Raw genomic sequence first — 22,322 nt, 5'->3', positions numbered from 1 at the left:
GTAAGTTTTTGTTGAGGATATACATCAGAGAAATAGGGTACATTCAGTAACTACCAGAGAGGTATCATATTTAGCTTTTTAAAAATTCTTAATTTAATCATTTAAAAAATTTTAATGAGCAAAAATCCAACTTAATCTCTCTCCCACTTCTTTCCCTCCATTAATAAAGAAGAAAATAACAATCCATTTAGCAAAGATGTGTAGTTAAGCAAAACGAATGTCAGAATTGATTATGTCCAAAAAAAAAAAAAAAATCTCAAACTGCACTTTGAATTTCATTATCACTCTGTTGAAGTGATGGGTGGTGTATTTTATCATGAGTGTTTTAGAATTGTTGGTTTTTCGAATGTTGAAGGGGATGTGGGAAAACTTGGGACACTGATGTATTGTTGGTGGAATTGTGAATGAATCCAACCACTCTGGAGAGCAATTTGGAACTATACTCAAAAAGTTGTCAAACTGTGCATACCCTTTGACCCTATTGGGCTTATATCCCAAAGAGATATTAAAGAAGGGAAAGGGACCTACCTGTATGTGCCAAAATGTTTGGGGCAGCCCTTTTCGTAGTGGCTAGAAACTGGAAATTGAGTGGATGCCCATCAATTGGAGAATGGCTGAATAAATTGTGGCATATGAATGTTATGCAATATTGTTCTGTAAGAAATGACCAGCAGGATGATTACAGAGGCTTGGAGAGACTTACATGGACTGATGCTGAGTGAAATGAGCAGAACCCGGAGATCATTATACACCTCAACAACAATACTATGTGACGATCAATTCTGATGGACGTGGCTTTCTTCACCAATGAGAGAATCCAGATAAGTTCCAATTGATCAGTGATTAACAGAACCTGCTACACTCAGCAAAAGAACACTGGGAAATGTGTGTGTACCACAACATAGCATTTGCACTCTTTATGTTGTTAATTTGCTTGCATATTTGTTTTTCTTCCCAGATTATTTTTATCTTCTTTCTAAATCTAATTTTTCTTGTGCAGCAAGATAACTGTATAAATATGTATACATATACTGTATTTAGCATATACTTTAACATATTTAACATATATGGAACTACCTGCCATCTAGGGGAGGGGATGGAGGGAAGGAGGGGAAAAGTTGGAATAGAAGTTTTTTTGCAAGGGTCAATGTTGAAAAATTACCCATGCATATGATAGTTTTGTCAATAAAAAGCTATTAAAAAAAAAAAAAGAAGAATTGTTGGTCTTTGACTATCAATTCAAACAGAATTCTTACATCTTTCAAAGTTCTTTGTATTTACAATATTGTTATTGTATTTTAAATTGTTCAGCAAATTGTTAATATCACTTTACATTAATGCATATGAATCTCCCCATATTTTTTGGTTAATCTTTCAAGAAAACCCCCAAAGGGGTCTGGGAAGAGACAACAACAAAAAAGTGATTTTTAAGTGTAATGTTTTCTTATTTATATGTTAAGTATGCCTTTTTTTCCTTTTGTTGCCTTGTCTAAAAAGTAATTGTTATTCTTTTGTGAGTTTAACAAGAATTTAGGGTTTCATTCTCATTTTAACTCTGTGAATCTTTGTTCCAAGTTTGTTTCTTGTAAGCAGCATATTGCTGGGTTTTGCTCTTTAATCCATTCTGTCTGATTCTATTTTATGAGTGAGTTCATATCATTTCATTTGCCTTTACTATTATGATTATTCATTATAAATTTCCCCCTTTTCTGTCTGTTATTCTGTTTTTCTATTTACCCTCTTTTACAAAGAAGGCAGTGGTCAAGTTAGGAGTATCATGAAGTGATCTACAGTTTTACTTCCATTCCACTGACTTCTCTTTCTTTGTTGCTCTTCTTTCTTGATCACTAATTCTTACTTTCCCTCCTCCTCTATTTTAGTCCTTTTCCCTACCATGATCTAGTCAATAAAGTTGAAGTTTGTTTTGTTTCCTTCTCTATACTTTCTTTATTAAACTCCTCCAATCTGTGTCTGTTTAGTTTATTTCGACACCAACCTGACCTCATTTTACTTTGTCTATTTCTTTTTCCCCCCCTCTTCTTTAGTTTTTTATGAATATCAAAACAGACCATACCCACATCTCTTATCTTCCTCTATGACTTTTGAAGACATATATATTTATATTTGGAATGAGGATAATTTCATTTTTATTTTGTGAATATTTCACTTCTCTCCTCAATTACATGTAGACAATTTTAATATTCATCTTATAAAAAATTTTAGTTTCAGAATCTCTCCCTCCCTCTTTTACCCTCCACCTGGAAATGTTAAGCAATTTGATACAGGTATACATGCATAATTGTGCAAAACATATTTCCAAATTAGTCATATTGTGAAAGAAAGCACAGCTGTCTTCCCTCTCACTCCCCATCCCAAGAAACCATGAAATAAAGAGAAAAACAGTATGCTTCATTTTGCAATTCTTTTTCTTGAGGTGAATAACATTTTACATCATGAATTCTATCATTATATTGTTGAGAATAGCTAAGTCATTCACAGTTGATTATCCTTACAATATTGTTATTACTATCATGTTCTTCTAGTTCTTCTCACTTCATGTTGCATCAGTTCATATAAATCTTTCCAGGTTTTTTTGAAGTCATCCTCATTAATTTTTTTTTTTTTTTTTTTTTTTTTACACAGTAGTATTTCATTACAATCATACTTTAATTACAATGAACTTGTTCAGCCATTCTCCAGTTGTTGGTCATCTTCTCTACTTCCAATTTCTTTGTCTTCATTAAAAATTGCTATAAATATTTCAGGCCCTTTTGCTTTTGGGAATACAGATCTAATGGTGATTTTGCTGGAACAAAGATTTTGCACTGTTTGATAAATAACCTTTTGAATATAGTTCCAAATTGCTCTTTGGAATGGTTGGATTAGTTCACAACTCCATCAAAGTTGCATTAGGGAGACATGAATGTTTAGAAGGGACAGTTGCTTCTTTTTACCTATTAGAATATAAGTCCTTCATCAGCCTCAACTCCCTTGTATTTGCTTAAATGTACTTATCTTTCCAGGTTTACTGTCTTTGTATTTCCACTGAGTTCAAATCTTTTTCAGTAGGAATGCTTGAAATTTGGTTCCATTAAATATTTAATAAAATTGAAAAACATTGAAGAAAAATGTGATACCAACTGCAGTTTTCTTACTGCTATATTAAATTTAATGTACATTTAAATTAGCAAGTTTATGGATTTATAATCATTATTTTTATTCTTCATATTGAAATGGTTGTGTTTTCTTGACAGTTCATAGTAAATTTTTTTGCATATTATTTCCTTTGATTTGTCTTTACCCCATAATATTTTTTTTTTTTTTTTTATCGAACTGATCCCATTGAATGATGAGCATTGCTTTAGGTGACTTAAATAAACTTCAATTAAACTTCTATGATAGTGTTCAGTGGAACCAGTGTACCACAAATAACTTTTGACAAGATTGCCAAGGCAAAATTACAAGGAATAAAAACAACAATGATAATGACAGCTAACATTTATATATTGCTTACTATGCCAGGTACCATGCTAAATACTCTACAGTTATTTTATCCTCACAGCATCCAGAGACAAAGAGGTTAAGTGATTTACATAGGGTCATATAGCTGGTGAGTAAGTGAGACTGAATTTGAACTCAGGTCTTCTAACTATAGGCCCAACATTCTACTCATTGCACTCATATATACATGCCTTAGAAGTATAAACATTTTAAATGAGTAATCTCACATTATAAATATCTGTTATATGAGACCAATAGTCTTTTAGTGGCAGGATTTTCAACATCAATGCTAACCAGATGTGCTATGTATATTATAATTATCTATAACCTAGAGTGTTGACATTTATTGCTTGAAGAATAACCAAGGATCATATTCTATATGATATTTAGAATTTTTGGATATATTTTTCTTTTCTTTTCTTTTTTTTTAAATTAAAGAAATTTGAACATGGGAATAGTGGCCTTATTTGGAAAGGAAATATGATAGAAGAAACTTGGCTTATCTTCTCTGGTTAAGAATCTCACCAATTTTTCTTCTTTACAGTTAGTATAACCTTTATTTTAAAATGACTATTTGTCATGTTTTGGAGTACAAATTGTATACACAAATGTCAATGCCAAAAATCATTAGATTTGGATTTTAATGAACAAAAACAACAAAAAAGACTTAGTTCTTCCCTATTTTAAAATGACAATTGATCTTCAATTTTCAAACCAGCTTGATGATTTCTCCATCAGAAAGTGCAGGAGATTGTGTACTGATTTGGAAAAAAGCAAACCAAAAAGCATTTTCAGATTATATGCAATATTCTGCTGAAACCTGTGTAGGCAATTATTTCTTTAGAGATTTGTGGGGAAGTTTTTAATGAAGATGGTTAGGTGCTTTTTAAGGAATGGAGAGATGGACTTTAATGGAAAATGTACCAGACAAGCATTCCTATCTTTTTGATATTGTTTTGTAGCTGAATCTCAAACATGATTCTCTTGGGATCTTTTTCTAGATTTATACAGTTGCCACAGTACTGTTCATGACAGTAGCCATGGGAACATAAGTAGGATGACACGACTTTATAACTTGTTGCTAGGCAGATCTAGCTCAGTACGAGTATTAAAGTCTTATTAAAAAAGTATTTGTATTCTTTAAAAAAATTTGTTTTGAGGAGGAAGAGAAATCTTAACTTTGCATGGATATGGATTTTTTAAAAAATGGAGTAGATTCCAAATTACAATTGTGAAATTGTATGAAATGCTAGAGTAGGAGGGATTGGAGCATGTTAATTGAAGTCCTACACTGAGTAGATTTAAATTATCAGTAGTGTTCCTGAAACCTAGCTCCTGATCCTTTCAAGCTCAGGTCTAGATAGCTGATCCACTCAGTTGTTCTTGAGCCCAAGAACCATTTGAATCTCTTTTTTAATCAGTGACTGAACTGGTTCATTTGTATTCAGACATTAAGCACTCACCCTATAGTTAATTGCTGGGGTTTTGAGGGATGAGAAAAAACTGTAGTTCCTGTCCTCATAGGGAAATGGAATAATTTTAGTAAAACACTTAGCATTAATAAAAAGATAAAAATGAAACAATCTTTGTTCTCAAGTAGCTTAAAGTCCAGCTGGAGGAAACAACATATATATATATCGTGTGTGTGTGTGTGTGTGTGTGTGTGTGTGTGTGTGTGTGTGTATGCTAAATAGAAACAAAATAGACACAAGGTAATTTGGAGTTGGAAAGATCAGGAAAGGATTAATACATAAAGTGGTATTTGAACAAAGCTGGAGGTGAGGAGAGAGTACATTTAAGGTATTTTGAAGGCCCTTCCAGGCTTATATTTTATGTTAGAATAAGTTAGAATGTGATTAAGTATATATATAGGCAGACTCAAAGGGTGATGAGATGGGTGGGAAGAGAGTTCAATTCTAATCAAAGGAATCTAGGAAGGCTTCATAGGTGAAGTAACTCCCAAACTGGGTCCAGAAAAGGATTTCAGTAGGTGAGATCTGAATAGAGTTTATTTTTGAGTCTGGAAAGGGTGTGTACACATAGGACAGGTAGGGAATAGAGCAGGATGAATACAGGGAAGGACTGATGGTTTGTTTCAACAGTAAAATAGTTAACATGAAAGGGAGGAATGTGAACTAGTTACAAGGAAGTCTGAAATGATGACTTCTAAAGTGCTTTAGTCTATTACAGATTGATTTTAATAGAACCTTCCTGGCCTTTGACTGGTAGGGTGAGTAGGAATCATCTTTCCAGAGAGAGTTGCTTATGCTTATATCATCAGTTACTTTTGTTGCCTGTGTTACATTGAGCCAGGTGCTTGATTTCCATTTGGTCTCAGTTTCCTCATTTGTCATGTGAGAGGGGACTAGATTGAAGGTTTTTGAGATCCCTTCCAGCTCTCTATATATGAACCTATTAGTTATAGAATATCTGTTATAAAGTTTATATCTCTGAATATGTATAGTTGCCAAATGTTCACATCCCATATTGTGAATGAACCCTGCAGAACAATTGATAGTATAGGAAACTAAATGGTATATACAGTACAAGCAACATAAGCAAGTTTTGTATAGCTAAACATATCTCAATTCTTTGGAAATTTGAGAGAAAAACTTTTCATGTGGCTATATCTTTTTCTAATGTTTCTAGGACAATATGACTGAAATTTGGGACAGAAATCTGGAAGGGTCTTTTACAAGGACATGAATATCCTAGCTTTAGGAAATTGGCTTTTATGTTATGCCCTGTAAAGCATAGGCATGTGTCTGAGCCACTTTTGTTCTTGCTCTAGTGCCAGTCACTTCCTTAAGCCCATTCAGTCAACTCTAGACACTTCCCCTTGCTTTAGAATTTTAAAAATAGCAACAATACATATTTAAGGTTCCAGTTAGCTTTTAAAGACCTGTATATCTGTCTCCAACCTGTCTTTTCAGCCTCATTGGACATTAAATTCCTGCAATCCAGCCAACCTGGACTCTCTCTTCTTTATGTATTTATTCACTTTATATTTATGCTGCATACACACATGTAGACATAGTCCTGATAGAATGTCAGTAGCAAGTTTACATCCAAACAGATTGCTTCTGATGGTGTGCTCCATCCTTTTTTAGTTGTGCCTGCTTCTCTGTGACCCTTTTTTATTTTTTTATTTTTTTTTATTTTTTTTTTTTTTTGGGCAACACTTGCTTTGGTTTGCCATTTCCTTCTTCAGTGCTTAAGGCAAATGAAAATGAGGTGACTTGGCTGGAGTCACACAGTTAATAAGTGTCTGAGGTCAGATTTGAACTCAAATCTTCTTGATTCTAGATCTAGCACTCTTATCTGCTGAGTCATCTAGCTGCCTTACTGTGCCCTATTATCCTCTTTCCCCCCTTTCCCCCTAATTCTCCCCTCCTTTCATTTGGCATGATAAATGATGAACACTTAGAACTTACATGCACATGCAGGAATAGGTAGGTTTGTCCCTTGAGTGGTAATGGAGAGATAAGTTCTGTTTTGGATAGCTGATTTTTAAAATGTACATATGGGTTCATTCTGATGGTGATATGCAAAAAGCCATTGTCAGTATGAGACCAGAGTTCTAGGCAAGAGACTAGGTATGGATATATACATCTGGGAATCATTGGCATAGAAATGATAATTGAACCCATGGGAGTTTGATGAGATTGCTAAGTGAGAGGTATACAGACAGAAGATAGCAGAGCAAAATTATAGGAAACACTCATGGGTAGGACATGATCTGGATGAAGATGCAGCAAAGGAGAAAGGACGGTCACATAGATAGGAAAGGAACTAGGAGAGAGCATTTTTTATGAAAATCTAGAGAGCCATCTCATGTCTCATAGTATCTAACTGGATTGTGACTATTCACAACTTTCTGATGAAATTTTGAGGATCCTTCCTGAGAATATTGTTTAGTAAAGATTTTCTGTACTAAAGAATCTAGTTTAGCTGCATTGATAACTCATACTTGCATAACTTTTTACAAAGATTTATAAAATGTTTTATTTACAACAAATGTTTTTGTTATTTTACATGAGTAAGCCAAGGCTCAAGAAAGGTAGAGATAAAACTTGAACACATCATCTGACTTCAAGTCCAGCTCTTACATCAGATCTTACCATTGATATCTCTTATATAAGTGGTGGCCAGTGTGTCGCTCTTATCCCCACCAGATTCTTGAGTTAAGGCAACATATTCTTTATCATTGCTTTAACAGCTACCTGCTACTGAGAGTTGACATGCTGCTGATACTGCAGTTCATTGGCACTTCAAACAAAATGCTAAGAGGATGATAGTTGCTCATGAGCAAACTTCTTTGTCCCTGTTTTCCTTCCTACTTAACACCTGTTAATCATCAAGACTGTAGTGCCCACTTGACTAGGAAAGTTGGGAGATATTTGCTTTATTGTAATAATACCGATTAGTAGTAGAAACTAAAAATAAGTTGGCAATAAAAGAATCATAATTCACAGAATCACAGACTTCATAATTTCTTCAGTAAGTTTCTGGGGAAAGTAAGGGAAATAGCTGATTGCTAAACATTTTCTCTCATTGTATTGCACCCAGGTCATGCAGTCCTATTGAAAGAATCAATAGGGAAACATTACCCCTTCTGAAATGGTGATAGAAGAAATAAGAACCTCCAACAACACTAAGAGTCTCCTCATTTCCCAGATCTGTTTTTCTTGTACCATAAGGAGTATTGAAATTTTAAACTGGATGTATGGAAGTTATCTTAGCTTGATATCCTGGTTTCAACTGTTCGTTTTAAATAATAAGAGAATAGAGAACTTTGCCCTTTACTGAATTTTCTCTTTGATTGTAAGGGCCTGGCAGGATAACTTGAGTAGAAATAGATGATCAGATCACTTGGATAGCTTTAGTTTTTATTTCCTCAAAGAAGAAACAGATCCAGAGAGGCTAAGTGACCTATACAACATTCCACCTTTTGCCCTTCTAATTGTCCTTGTGGATGTCATTCTCCCTCATGTCCCTCCCACCCACACCCACTTTCCATGTGCTTATGAGATGTCTTTTAAGTTGGAGATGTTTGGAAAATTGAATTTTGGAATGGGTAGCATGCAGGGGAAAGTTTTGAAGTTATAGATGGCTTAGTAGAAGAACACATGAAGGAAGTTATTGGATTGGGAGCAATTTGTCTAGTCATTTCTGAATTTAGTATTCTTCAAAACAACAAACAAAAGGAAATCTTTTAGTCTAGGATCTCTGAGACATTAGCCTTTTCTACTTTTTTTTCCCCCTGAGTCTGGGGTTAAGTGACTTGCCCAGGGTCACACAGCTAGGAAGTGTTAAATGTCTGAGACCAGATTTGAACTCAGGTCCTCCTGAATTCAAGGCTGGTGCTTTATCCACCACCTAGCTGCCCCAGCCTTTTCTACTTAAAAATATAGGTGAATATCACTGATATCTAAAAATGATAGGATTGGGTTTAGAACTGGAGGATATCTTTTTTAAAAATTTATTAATTTTATAATTATAAACTTTTTGACAGTATATATGCATGAGTAATTTTTTTTTATAACATTATCCCTTGTATTCATTTTTCCAGATTTTCCCCTCCCTCCCTCTAGTCCCTCCCCTAGATGACAGGCAATCTCATACATTTTACATGTGTTACAGTATAACCTAGATATAATATATGTGTGTAAATCCAATTTTCTTGTTGCACGTTAAGTATTGGATTCCGAAGGTATAAGTAATCTGGGTAGATAGACAGTAGTGCTAATATTTTACATTCAATTCCCAGTGTTACTTCTCTGCGTGTAGAACTGGAGGATATCTTAAAGATCCATCCATACATGAAGTAACTTTTCAACAACATATAGGCTCCTTTCTTTTTGTACTTAGTTGAGGAATGCTCAGGATTTGCATTTTTAATATACTGAATTCTTTTTATCTCCCTGCTACTACTATTGATAATATGAAACTGGAGCAACCTTTAATTTGGACTATTGCATTAATTGATTTCTCTGCCTCAAGGTTCCTCCCCTTCTAATCCATCTTCCACAAAACTGCTTCAGTTAATTTTTTTTTTCAGGCATATTTGCCTCTTTGGGGCTCCATTTGGGGTTTTCTTGGCAAAGATCCTGAAGTGGTTTACTAAATTTTTTTTTTTTTCCCAGCTCATTTTACAGATGAGGAAATTGAGGCAAAAAAAGTTAAGTGACTAGCCCAGAGTTATACTGCTAGTAAATGTCTAAAAGTTAAATTCAGGAAGATTCATCTTTCTGGTTTCTATCTTAGCACTCTTTCCACTGTATCACATAACAACCTAAAAGCCACTAAATTGAGGCACTGTGGAATAATGGAGAGAGGGCTGGATTCAGACTAGGAAGCCTTGGGTTCAAATCCCATCTCAGACATGGAGTAGATATATGATTCTGGATTTAAATTTTCGATGTCTAAGTTTCCTCATCAGTAAACTTTAATGTTTTCTGAAATGTCTCCCAACTCTAAATCCATAGTCCTGTAATGTTAAGTTCCTTGAGAACAGAGATTTTCCTTGACTTCTTTTTATATTGTAAGGCCTTAGCACAGTGCCTGGTACTTAATAAATGTTTATTGATAGACTTCTTCCCAAAAGCTAATGTGCTAATGTGTCTTCATTCAAAGCTTAAACTGTAATCTAGGATGGAAAACTAAAAGAGAATTAAAATACAATATTGGATCTTCTCCTGTTAATGCTGTTCATTTTTTCCTCCCTCCTTTCAAAGCCTCTATTATTTACTATAGAAAAATTCACTTGAAACTAGATAGGATCTTTTAAAAAAATTAATGAGAAAGTATTTCTAAATGAACATCAGTAAAAGCTAGTACCACTATTATAATGAAATGGTAGTGAAAAGATAGATTTATGAGGTGGTCTTTGAAATTTTTTTTACTCATGAGAACAGAACATGCAAGCTGACATGAAAAAATGAATTTATAGATATTTGTGAACATTTGCTTAAAATGTATAAAAATTTGTAATTTTTCTCTATCAGTAATAGTAAATAGGATTATTATTTGATGTAATAACAGTTCTAAGCTATACTTAGCTATACAAAATATGTACTAATAATAGTGTCTGTATCACCAGCTTAGCCTTCATTTTTCTGTTTCACTGTGGGAATAGTATAGTGTATACTCTACTATAAAGGAAAGAGTTCTCTTAGAATCAATCCCCTCCAGTTTTAAGTCCTAGTTTTAACACTTACTGGCTCGCCAGTAGGTGACTCAGGCAAGTCACCTAACTTCTTAGTGCCTCAATTTCTTCATGTATAAAAACTTAAAAGATTTCATAGGTATTCTGGGGAAAATATTTTCTTAGTTTAAATAAAAATTTGGTTTGTGTTAACAAACACTTCTTATTTAGGACATCTCAAGCCATGTACTGCTAGTACATTTTTTTTTTTTAATCTCATTTTTAGCTTGTTTATTAGTGATTATCAATTGGTAGTTTGCATGGTCTTTATTGCTTGGCTGCTTTTCATGCTCCCAGATTATGTACTTATAAGTGTGCATACTTAAACATGTACGTATACACAGACACACAGACACACACACATAAGGGAAGGGGGAGGGAGAGATTAAAATTCAGAAAAATAAACTATGGCTGATGGAGGAAAATTAAGGAGTAAAAGAAAAACATTTTTAGCTACATAATTATAGTTTTTTTAGATTGTAAGTTTGCTTTACATATATTATCTTATTTGATTATCATAATAATCCTGTGAAATAGGTGCTATTATTCCAAAATTTTCACTTAGGATTACTTTTCACCTGAGAGATTATTATGCAACTTTGGTATACAGGTATATAAAATAGGGATATGAATCAAACATTTACTGATAATCATCATTTAACCAACTCTGAGGTATCACCTCACCATTAGATTGGCTAAGATGACAGGAAAAGATAATAATAAATGTGGGAAAATACTAATGCTTTGTTGGTGGAATTGTGAACTGATCCAACCATTCTTTTTTTTTTTTTTTTTTTTTTTTTTTTTGAAAATACGTAATATCTTGAGTTTATTTGAGGTTAGGGAATTATGTTTGTTCTTGGGAAGGGGGGAAATGTTCTCTTCTTGATTCTGAACTTCAGGCATAGACCAGATCTCCCTAATTTCCCTGGAAACACACAGCCTGGCTCTTCTCATCCTCCATCCCCAAGTCTTATTCTTTCACCAGCCGGTAGATGTGATGTTGAGCTCCATGCTCACTTGCAGACACTTCAAACACATATGCAATACATAACAAGGTTTCCTGGGTATCTCTGTTGGTTACCACCTGCAAAATAGTGAAGTTCTCCAATACGCTATTCATCATGTATTTCTCTGGCAGGTGCTTTAGCTTATGAATGAAGTTGATCATATATTCGCAGAGAGGAGACCGGTGAATTCGGTAGGAGTAGTGGCCATTCTCATAGCGGGCATACTCTGTCTCTACTTTCTCCACAACCTGTTTGCCAAAGGAGCAGACTTTGGTGGAACAGGTGATGATCATGTTCTCAGGACTCTCATACTGACTGGAGACCCCATAGAAAGATCTGCCTTCATCCTCGATGTTGGTGTTGAGGTCAGCCCAGAACTTGACAAGGAAGAAAGCATTTGAGGGTCCTCGTTCAAAGAGCTCCTTGAGTCCTCCCTTCTTATCAGGGAATTTGTCATAGATCTGGTGGATGTCCACCGCTTCGAGGTAGGGATCACTGTAGCTGGGACTGGACTGGCCAATGTGTACAAATAGGTGCTTGTTACACGTGTCTGGGTCTTGTTGCTGCTCCAAGAAGGCAGAGAATTCCAACATCCAGAGCTTGGAGCTGGCCACACTTCGGCCTTGCCATGGAGGGGTTGGTGGTGACAAGGTGGACCCAGCTGGAGATTCAAACCCTGGCAGAGGGAGCGGAGGCTGAACAGCATAGGTTTGTTGAGAGAAAGGTTTCACATCATGGGAGGTTCCGGCTTGGCCTGGCAAAGTTCCTTGCCAAAACCCTGAGACGGCTGGGTAGGCTGGTCCTCGGGTAAGGGCCATTTTATTGTGGAAGGCTGTAGCAGAGATGATCTGAGCGGATGACATGGTAGCCATGTTCTGCAAGGCTTTGTCCTTAGCTGCCTGATCCTTTAACTTGGCTTGGATCTCCCGAGCTTTCCGACGGGCCAGCACCTGGATATGGCTGGATACCTGCTTCCGGGTTCGAGTTTTCCCTGTCCGGAGCTTAATGTACCGAGCAATCAGCTCATTCCGACCATACATCTTGCCCTCATCTGATAAGATGATCTTGCGCCTGCCACATGGTGGGTAGATGGCGAGGGCTTCTTGGAAGCTCTGCTCAATGTCAGGGCTCCACACGCCCTCTGCATCATTGTCGATGGGTTTGTCCAAAGCCTCACTGCCCTCGGAGACGTTGCTCCCCTCAGGGGAGGTGGGAGAGCTCCACTCGTTGGAGGTAATGGTGCCGGCTAGGCCCTCCAAGGCTCTGCTTGGAGAAGGACCCGTTGGACCTGCTGTCCCAGGATGGGGGCTGGGAGAGGGATGGTGTGCTAAGTGAGTTCTGAGGGGCACTCTGAGATGCACCAACTCTGCTCCAGCTCTCCAGTAACGCTGCAGAGCATGAACAAGGGAAATCGCGTTGGGATGCCAGAATTTCTGGGTTCCGACTCTTGATACCAAAAAAAAAACCCTCCCTAGTAAAAGGAAACTCAGACTTGTAAAAAGTAGGGAAAGGGAGGGCGGCAGAGCTCTTCTCCTAAGGACATAATGATGGGGAGACAGGATCCCCACAGGACAGCATACAACTTGCCACACACATGGCTGTGGGGGAAGGCAAGAGGCCGGAAGGAAGAGAGGAAAGAGTTTTTTTTTTTCAGGATCAAATTGACAGGAAAACACAAGATCCCTATTCTTGGAGGAGTGAGTCAACTGGAAGAGAGGAAGAAGTAACTTTGGAGGAGAAACGAAAGGAAGAAGAAAAGAGGGTTCAAGGAACAGAAATGAGAGGAAAAAGGAAAAAGAAAAAAAAGTGTGAAGAAAGGAAAGGGAAAGGACAGGAAGGAGGGAAAGGAAGAGAGGAGAGAGAAAAGAGAAAAAGAAAGATAGGAATCAAAAAGGGAAAGAGGAGGGGGAGAAACTAAGATGGAGAGGGAAGAGCAGGATAATGGAGAGAAAGGGGGAAAGGAAAAAAGCAAAGGATGAGGAAAAGAGAGGGAACTGAAGAGGGTGAGAAATCTGATCCAACCATTCTTGAGAGCATTTTGGAACTATGCCTAAAGGGCTGTAAAATTGTACAGTACTACTGGTTTGTAGCCTAAAGAAGTCATAAAAGAGTTTGTCCACAGGTCCAATTTGTAGCAGTTTTTTTGTAGTGGCAAGAAGTTGTAAATTTACTGGATGCCCAGCAATTGTAGAAAGTTATGCTACATGAAAGTAATGGAATATTATTGTTCTGTAAAGAAATGATGAGCAGGCTGATTTCAGAAGTCTGGAAAGACTTATAGGAACTGATGTAGTTTGAGCTATAAGGATAATAGGAAATGAGCAGAACCAGAACACTGTAACAGTAACAGCAATATTGTGTGATGGATCAACTGTGATCGACGTAGCTCTTTTTGGCAATACAGTGATCCAAGACTTGGAATGGAAAATGCCATCTGCATACAGATAAAAAACGTGGATTGAGGCATATTATTTTCACATTTTTGTTTTGTTTTGCTTTAGTTTTTTTCCTTCTCCTGGTTTTCCCCCACCTCCCCTCCCCTAGTTTTTCTGTTTTATTTTGCTTTGTTTTTGCTGAGGCAATTGGGGTTCAGTGACTTGCCCTTGTCACATAGCTAGGAAGTGTTAGGTGTCTGAAGCCAGATTTGAACGCAGATTCTTCTAACTTCAGGGCTGGTACACTGTGCCACCTAGCTGCCTCTTTCCTAACATGTCTCATATAGAAACATGGCTAAAAATGATTATACATATCAGATATTTTGCTGTCTTGGAGAGGTGGAGGAAGGGAGAAAAAAATTAGGTTCTCTCTCTCTCTAATATATATATATATAATTTGATTGAACAGATCATTTATTTCAAGATCATAATTATGGTGGAATGATCTTAACTATGTGGCCAGTACACGGTAAATTTAATACTGATTGACTGCTCAGAATGGACAGGTAAAAATGTTTTTAAATGAAGAATATTAAGAAAAATATTGAAGGAAAAGGGTGGAAAATACGCCAGTTGACACTTGGAAGACTCAGAAGAATTCTTCCAGCAACTTATCCAACTCAATCCACTCAATCTCTTCTATGATATCCCTGATGTCGGTCATCTACTTGAATATTCTCAGAAATGTGGAAATCTTAGCCTAGAGAGCCCATTTCATTTTTATAAAGCTCTAAGAGATAAAATAATCATTCTTATATGAATCCAGCTGGCCTCCATAATTACATGGACCCTTTACTCAGTGGTGCAATTAGAAATGTTTAATAGTCTACTCTTTTAAAAAATGTATGCAGGCCTCAATTTTCAGGGGAAATCAACATTCACATTTTCTCAATCACTTTTTGTCAGGCAAGATGATAAAACAACAGCAAGTCCTGGTTGATAACATTTACTGATTCCTCGGATGTAAATGGTCACATAGAGCATTTATCAATTGGCTGGTTTGAGGTAGCCCCAGCACATTCCTGAGCCTTGGGTTTTCTGGGTCATCTATCTAAAGCTACTCAGAATCGATCTTCCACATGATAGCCTTTCACATCGTTGTCCAGAGTATGGTATAGTCAGGATGATCTGGGTTTCCTTCCTGTCTCTGAAACTTTGCAGCATGTCGCTTAATCTTTTTGAGATTTAGTTTCCTCATTTGTAAAATGGCAACAGCTGTTTCTGTTGTGAAGACTTGGCACTTTGAAAGCCATAAAGTGCTCTTAAAATGCCAGGTGATGACCCCCCCAGTCTCCATATTTTCCTTTATATCCCAAGATAAGCCTTTCTGATGCCTTCAACTTTTCCATGCGTAACATCATTTGCAGATTGTTCATCATTTATCTGTCTGGGCACATGATCCAACTTGTCAAAATCCCTCTTACACCGTGTCAGATGTGACTCACCCAGCACAAGTACAGTGAGACCATTATATTCTACCTTCTGGATATAGTATCTCTATTATTGCACCTGGAGATTCTATTAGCTTTTTTTTTTGGCAGCTGCAACACCTTGTGGATGCAAATAGAGTTGCCGATTACCTAAAACTCTTAGGTTTGGAACTCAAAATCTTATAAAAATGAATGTTGAAAATTACCTTTACATGTAACTGGGAAAATAACATGCTATTAAAATAAAAATTTTTAAAAAAAGAAAACTCGTTATAATTTGCATGAATCTACCTAACTGTCCATAGAAAGATGGAAAGGTGTAAAGAGAATAAAACTGCCTTTTTGACTCTCCAAAGACTTTGTAGGAAAAGGAGATGTAATTATGAATTCCACAGCATGGAAAATAAAGGACATATGTGGACTGAGAGATTTTCTTCCCTTAAATCCAAAAGACCCTTTTGTAGGAATTGATGCTTTGAGGGCCATAGGTAAAACAGACTATGGGTCTGAAGGCACTTGATGCTCCAGAAGGTGGGGAAGTAATTTATAGCTGTTCATCCCAGAACATTGCTATTACTTTATACAGTATATTTCACTTTGTTCATGGATAATTTTCCAGATTTTTTTTTTCTCCCTGAGAACATCCTGTTGATCATTTCCCAGAGAACAATAATATTCCATAGGACAGCATTTTTTCATCATAAGTGCTTCAGAATTGTTTTGGATGATTATTCTGATAAGAGTAGTAGCTAAGTCAGTCCACAGTTGATCCTTAAAATATTTCTGTAACTGTGTACAATGATCTGGTTCTACTTACTTCATTTTTCATCAGTCTTTCTAAAAGCATCTTGCTTATTATTTCTTATATCACAAATTATTCATCACAATAATGTAGCAAATCTTGTTCAACCATTCACCAATTTGTAGGTGATCTTCTCTATTTCCACTTCTTTGTCACCACAAAAAGAGCTGCTATAAATATGTTTGTGCACATAAGTTATTTTTCTTTTTCATTGATCTCTTTGGGATACAGAGCTTATAGTGCTATTGCTGGACCAAAGGTATGCACACAGTTTTCATAGTTTCAAATTGCTTTCCAGAATGATTGGATCAGTTCACAATTCCACCAACAATGTATAAATGCATGGGTAATTTTCAAGAAAGTGGTTTCATTTGAGTGATGCAGAGAATTAAGAGTACAAAAGGTTGAAAAAAGAATAAGTTGGAGGCAGTGAGTGTAAATCCATTTTTTTCTCAAGGAGTTTGGTTGTGGAAAGGAGGGAAAAGATAAACTACAGTTGTTGGAGGAGATAAAATAAGGTCTAATAAAAGTTTTATTGTGTTTAAAATAATTGGAGGGGATATGAACCCTTTGAAGGTTGTAGAGAATGAACCAATTGATAGAGTGGAGGGATAGCTATGTGTCAGATACTGTGCTAAGTCAAGGGCTTACAAACTAAAAAACGTCAGATGCCCTGCTCTCAAGGAGCTTAAATTTTAATTGGGGAAACCAGCACATAAAAGAGAATATGGATACAGCCCTCAAATGAGGCACCTATTAGACCTTGCATGTTTTCTGGAGGAGAGTTAAAGGTTCTGACAAAGATCCTCCAGGAAAATGAGGACAGTGGTTCAAGTGCAGGTACCAGTTATGTGGTGCAGCTCCTGGGGAAGGTATGGCAATAACCCTAAGACCTTGGGAGTGATATAGTTAGAAATGATATATTTCTCTTCCCTTCAACTAATCCTGCCCCAGTTTGCTCTATCTGACCAGGATACTAATGCTGCAAATATTGATGGCTATCAGATAACAGCCTGTTGGTCAGTGATAACAAAGTTTTTGAGACTAATGAGCAAGAATGAGATGCACACAGGTATAGAACAAAATTGGGCCTGCTACTTGACCTAGTGATATTTCAGGCTTAAAAATACACTTCTAAAAGATTCCCTTTCTCTTCTCCCCACCCCCCAACTCTGCCCAGAGAATTATGCATACTGCACTTGCATCCAGAGTCAGAACCAGAGCATTCTTTGATTCCATCTCTAATCAGCCATAAAATTAGCATATCACTGATATGAAGCACCTCGTTTCTCTATAATATCTTCTTGCTCCTGGTTTTTTGGTATTTAGTTGACTTAAATTGATGTTACAGTTATAATAAACTTTGTCCCTTGATGTGGAAATGGGTCGGAGTCTGCAAATTCTTTTAAGATACATCATTATGCCGGTCTGGAACTCCCAACATCTTTGGGGTCTCCCTTGTTGAGCCCCAACAAGGGTTTGGAGATGGTAGATGGAATGATTGGGTTTTTTTTGTTTTGTTTTGTTTTGTTTTTTCAAGCAAAGATTTTGTGACCATTTGTTCAGGTTCAAGTTGAATTAGATGGCTTTTGAGGTCACTCTGAAAAGATTGATTCTATTCTAAAATTATTTTTTAGAAAAAAATGTTTGTTTTTTTTTAATGCTTTTTTTTTTCTTTTTTTTTTTTATGAGGCTGGGGTTAAGTGACTTACCCAGGGTCACACAGCTAGGAAGTGTTAAGTGTCTGAGAGCAGATTTGAACTCAGGGCCTCCTGAATTCAAGGCTGGTGCTCTATCCATTGCGGCACCTAGCTGCTCCTTTTAAAATGTTTTTTGATTTCGTTGGCACAGGAAACTCTTAGCAAGAACTTTCCGAGAAAAAGAAGTTCCTTAAATGCATATTGGCAATTATTATGTAATTGAAAAATGAAGTGACTTTTCTGACTTAAGCTGCTCTCTGCACTACACTATGCTATCTTTCTCGTGTGTTTAATACAAATATATTTGGGTTCCCAGATACTCTCTACCACTTATTTGTGAGTTTTGAATTGTTTTTCTAGTGGTGGTATTGGATCTGCACTGAATGAGTATTTATAAATGTGCCAGAGGACAAAAATGAGCTAATTCACATGGGAATTGAATCAGGTGACCCCAGCCTCAGTACCAAATTCTAACCAACTGAGCTAATATATAGCTAAGACTCACCTGCTATATAGACAAGTATCAGAATGGGGACAATTATTTATTTATTATCATTCTTGGAAAAGTCTTTTTCTACTTGTAGAAAGAGGAAAGTGCCAATGGGGTTGATGATACCTGTTTGCATTTGAGACAAAATATATTTTTTTAATAATTAAAGAAAATTAGGATTGTAAATATATACATTATTCGGTCTAATCCTATAACTTCAGTTTTTAAAAAATTGTCTTCCTTTTTGTTAGTTACATTTATGTTGGATGAGCAAATAATTTTTACCCGAATTATTTGCCTAAAGTGTGTTAGGCACTGAAGTCTAATATATCAATATTTATCAGCATGCTTATTGACTTAGTCTTTTTTTGCGTATTGATAATTTTGAGGGATTTTTGTAAATAGAAACATTTTAGTCCTATATATACACAGTATTTTGTGACCTTTTTACAAAAATAGATGCCCCTGTGTGATGTCACAAAATCTTGGGTTTTAAAAGGCAGTGGCAATGAAGTCTAAGCTTTTGCAAAACCTATCAAATTATATAGACCTGGTGATTTTAGATGACAAAGAATCCTAGTCTGGTTAAATTTTTAGAAGGAGCTCAGTTTAACCTTAATGATCATGGATCATACACATATAGCTGATAACTTCTCATTTAACATTTAACAGAAAAGGAAACTGAGGTCCCAAAAATTTTAATTATGTATAACATATATTGGATTATTTACCATCTGGGGAGAGGATGAGGGGAAATTTTGGAACACAAGGTTTTATAAGGGCCAATATTGAAAAAGTATCCATATATATGCTTTGAAAATAAAAAGTTTTAATTTAAAAAAGAAATATTAAGAACTATTCTTTATCAAACTAAGGAGAAATGAGTCAAGTGGAATAGAAATATTATGAGATTTCATCTAGTTTTAAGACTGCTTTCTGTTCTATTTTTACTCTTCTGGCTAGATTTCACATTGTTTCATGTTCATGAAATCCTTTATTCTGACCTTTGTTTATGATTGAATCTTTTTGAACTAGAGCAAAATTTTCAACTATTGTAAAGGAGCTTTTTTCCATCTCAGAATAAGAGCACCTTAATGCATTTGACACAGATATTATATATTAATTAGTTAATGTTATAAAGTGCTGTTAAAGATGAAAGACTTTATATAACTAAAATTTATTACCTAGTTGATAAGCCTCTTGAATAATTATGTTGAGGGTACTGAAACAATACTTTTTTCATTTTTATCCTTTTGGGATGTTATCAGGAAACTTTAGTCTATTTTTAGTTGTTCTCCCAGATTTTTTACATTTATAGATTTAGACCATAAATAGGATATGTACTTGGTAGAAACACTATATGGACTAAATTTGAGCCTGTTTTCCTACAATCATGAATTTTTGTTTTTGTGAACCAAGTTAGAACCTTTGAATGATTATAAAACTTATCTCCTAGATTGTCATACTTATATACCTTTTAAAAATTGTGAGTGACAAACTGTCATTTTTAGTCACAATTATAGTTTGGAACTCACTTTTGGGAGGGGTTGTAGACATTGATGATAAAATGTAAATGAATTTGAGGTTCATGGTTTTTGAACCAGCTAAAAAATCTTAAATCTAAGAGATGCCAACACATCATTTAATAGTGAGTATGAACAAATATTTTTCTTTGTACAAAACTGTTAGAGTATATATATTTGGGTTGTCTTAATCCAGAGATAGATTTTAATACTTTTGGTCTATGTCTTGTTTCAGAGTTTTCAGTGTATATCAAAAGAATATGTGTAAGAGTTTTGTTTTGTTTTTGTTTTTGGTTAGAGGGCATAGAGAGAGTCAGGTTTGGTTTTTCATTAATCCTAGTTACTTTTTTCATTTTTAAAAATTTTATAGAGAGAGTCAGGTTTGGTTTTTCATTAATCTACTAAGTTTATTTTTTCCTTCCCTTTTCCCCACTCCCTCCCCTATATGGCAAGCAATCCAATATATGTTGAATGTATCCAATCTATGATCTCCCGATTCAGTAGAGAATTTTCTAATGTTAAAGCAAGAATACTTTTTTCTCTTAGAAATGTATGATTTTGGGGGGCAGATAGGTGGTGCAAGGGATAGAGCAGCAGCCCTGAAGTCAGGAGGACCTGAGTTCAAATGTGACCTCAGACACTCAACATGTCGCAGCTTTGTGACCCTGGGCAAGTCACTTAAACCCAATTGCCTCAGCAAAAAGAAAAAAAAAAAATCTATGATTTTTGGTATCACTTTTTTTTTTTTTTTTTTTTTTTTTTTTTTTTTACAGTTATCTTTAGAATTTTAACCTTTTTAACATGAGGTAGCATAAGATTAGGATCTCAAGCTGAAATTAATTTTTAAAGCTACTCATTCTTGATCCTTTCCACTGAGAAGTAGCTATGATCTCTACTGAAATTTTCCAGTTACTTTTCATTCAACAAGCATTTGAAGCTTCTAATACTTGCCAGAAATAGTAATAAATATTATGAAGCTAAAATAAACTCTAAAGAAAGTTACATTCTAATTGGGGAAACAATATGTGCATGGAAAATTAAGTACAAAATATCTACAATGTAATTTCCTACAGAGGTCTCTAGCAGCTAAGGGAATCCAGATAGGCTTCCTGTAGCATTTAAAATAAGCAAGGAAGTCTGAAGCATAGTTGAAGGATTGCATTTCAAGATTGTAGGAATAACTTTGTGTGAAGGCCTGTGGAGATGGGACATGGGATATTGCTTTTTGGAGAACAGTAATCAGACCACTTTTGATGAAAAAGTAACATAAAATAAACTTGTAGATGTAGTTCCGAACTAGATTGTGAAAGATTTTCTAAAGCTAAACTAGAAAGCCTGTATTTGAAACTAGAGGCAACTGGGAGGCAATAGATCTTCTTATAATTATTTTCTTTCTGTGTGAAAACCTAAAGATTGCTTTTTAAAATGTTAACACAGGGAGGAACAGGGAGGAAAATTGAACTTGTTTCTTAGAAATTTTTATTTAAAGAAATACACTTAAAAAATAAAGTAGCAACAAAATTGTATTTGTAGTCCCCTCACTTTAATGTTTGTTTATACTGACTAACCCAACTCCTATCCCTATTCTCGTAAAAGCCCTCTTTATATGAGAGGAGCAGAGTAAATTGAGTTAAATCAATACATTGGTCATTTTTGAGACTTCAGGTCTAGTTGTTACTTCTAGTCCACTTCATCTCTGCAAATGGGTAGAAGATCAATTTTATCATCAGTCTTTTGAAGTTCTGAAGGTGGCACAAAATTCTTTTCTATCATGTCACTTAGCAAATTATTCTTCAAGTTTTGCTTTCCAGTGTTATTAAAAAAAATCTCCCTGCTCCCACCAAATGAATATGTATCTTCTTTCCCTTCTACTTTCCTCTACCCTTTCATCCCCAATTAGAAAAGCGAGAAAAACAAAATTTGGGTTATAAACATTAATGTCAAATAATTTTAATTTGAAAGCATGAATGGTAGTTTCCTTCATAGAAATAGGGGATTTTAAATACAAATCTGAATGGTTGAAAAATAAGCTTTGTTTTTGGAACATCCAGTTGGAAATGCATTTGGTGATGGTGGGACAGACTAAATTTATAGATCTGGTGGCTGTCTGCATAGAGGTTGCAGCTGAATCTATGGGAGCTGATGAGAGCAATGATAGTTTGTACAAAAAAAAGAGTACCCAGGAGACAGCCCTACACCTGTGTGTAGAGAGGTGGGACAAGGA

General features: G+C 35.6%; 2 protein-coding genes across 2 annotated transcripts in view; one reads left to right on the top strand and one right to left on the bottom strand.

The window, feature by feature from the left end:
* The window catches only part of RCOR1 (REST corepressor 1), a 92,876-nt gene that overhangs the window by 22,418 nt on the left and 48,136 nt on the right, over positions 1 to 22,322 (top strand). The window lies entirely within an intron of this gene.
* LOC141556677 (transcriptional enhancer factor TEF-3) lies at positions 11,521 to 13,724 on the bottom strand. Its single transcript, XM_074291206.1, has one exon. It carries the CDS (start codon positions 12,756 to 12,758, stop codon positions 11,682 to 11,684), a length of 1,077 nt encoding a protein of 358 aa, XP_074147307.1. The 5' UTR covers positions 12,759 to 13,724; the 3' UTR covers positions 11,521 to 11,681.

The sequence above is a fragment of the Sminthopsis crassicaudata genome, chromosome 2 (genome assembly GCF_048593235.1).
Source record: "Sminthopsis crassicaudata isolate SCR6 chromosome 2, ASM4859323v1, whole genome shotgun sequence".
Lineage (NCBI taxonomy): Eukaryota > Metazoa > Chordata > Mammalia > Dasyuromorphia > Dasyuridae > Sminthopsis > Sminthopsis crassicaudata.
Note: the sequence above shows the minus strand (reverse complement) of the source record. Positions and strands in the feature narration are given on the sequence as shown.

Coding starts and splice junctions, on each gene's coding strand:
- LOC141556677 (XM_074291206.1), bottom strand. CDS start 12,758: ATGTATGGTCGGAATGAGCTGATTGCTCGGTACATTAAGCTCCGGACA.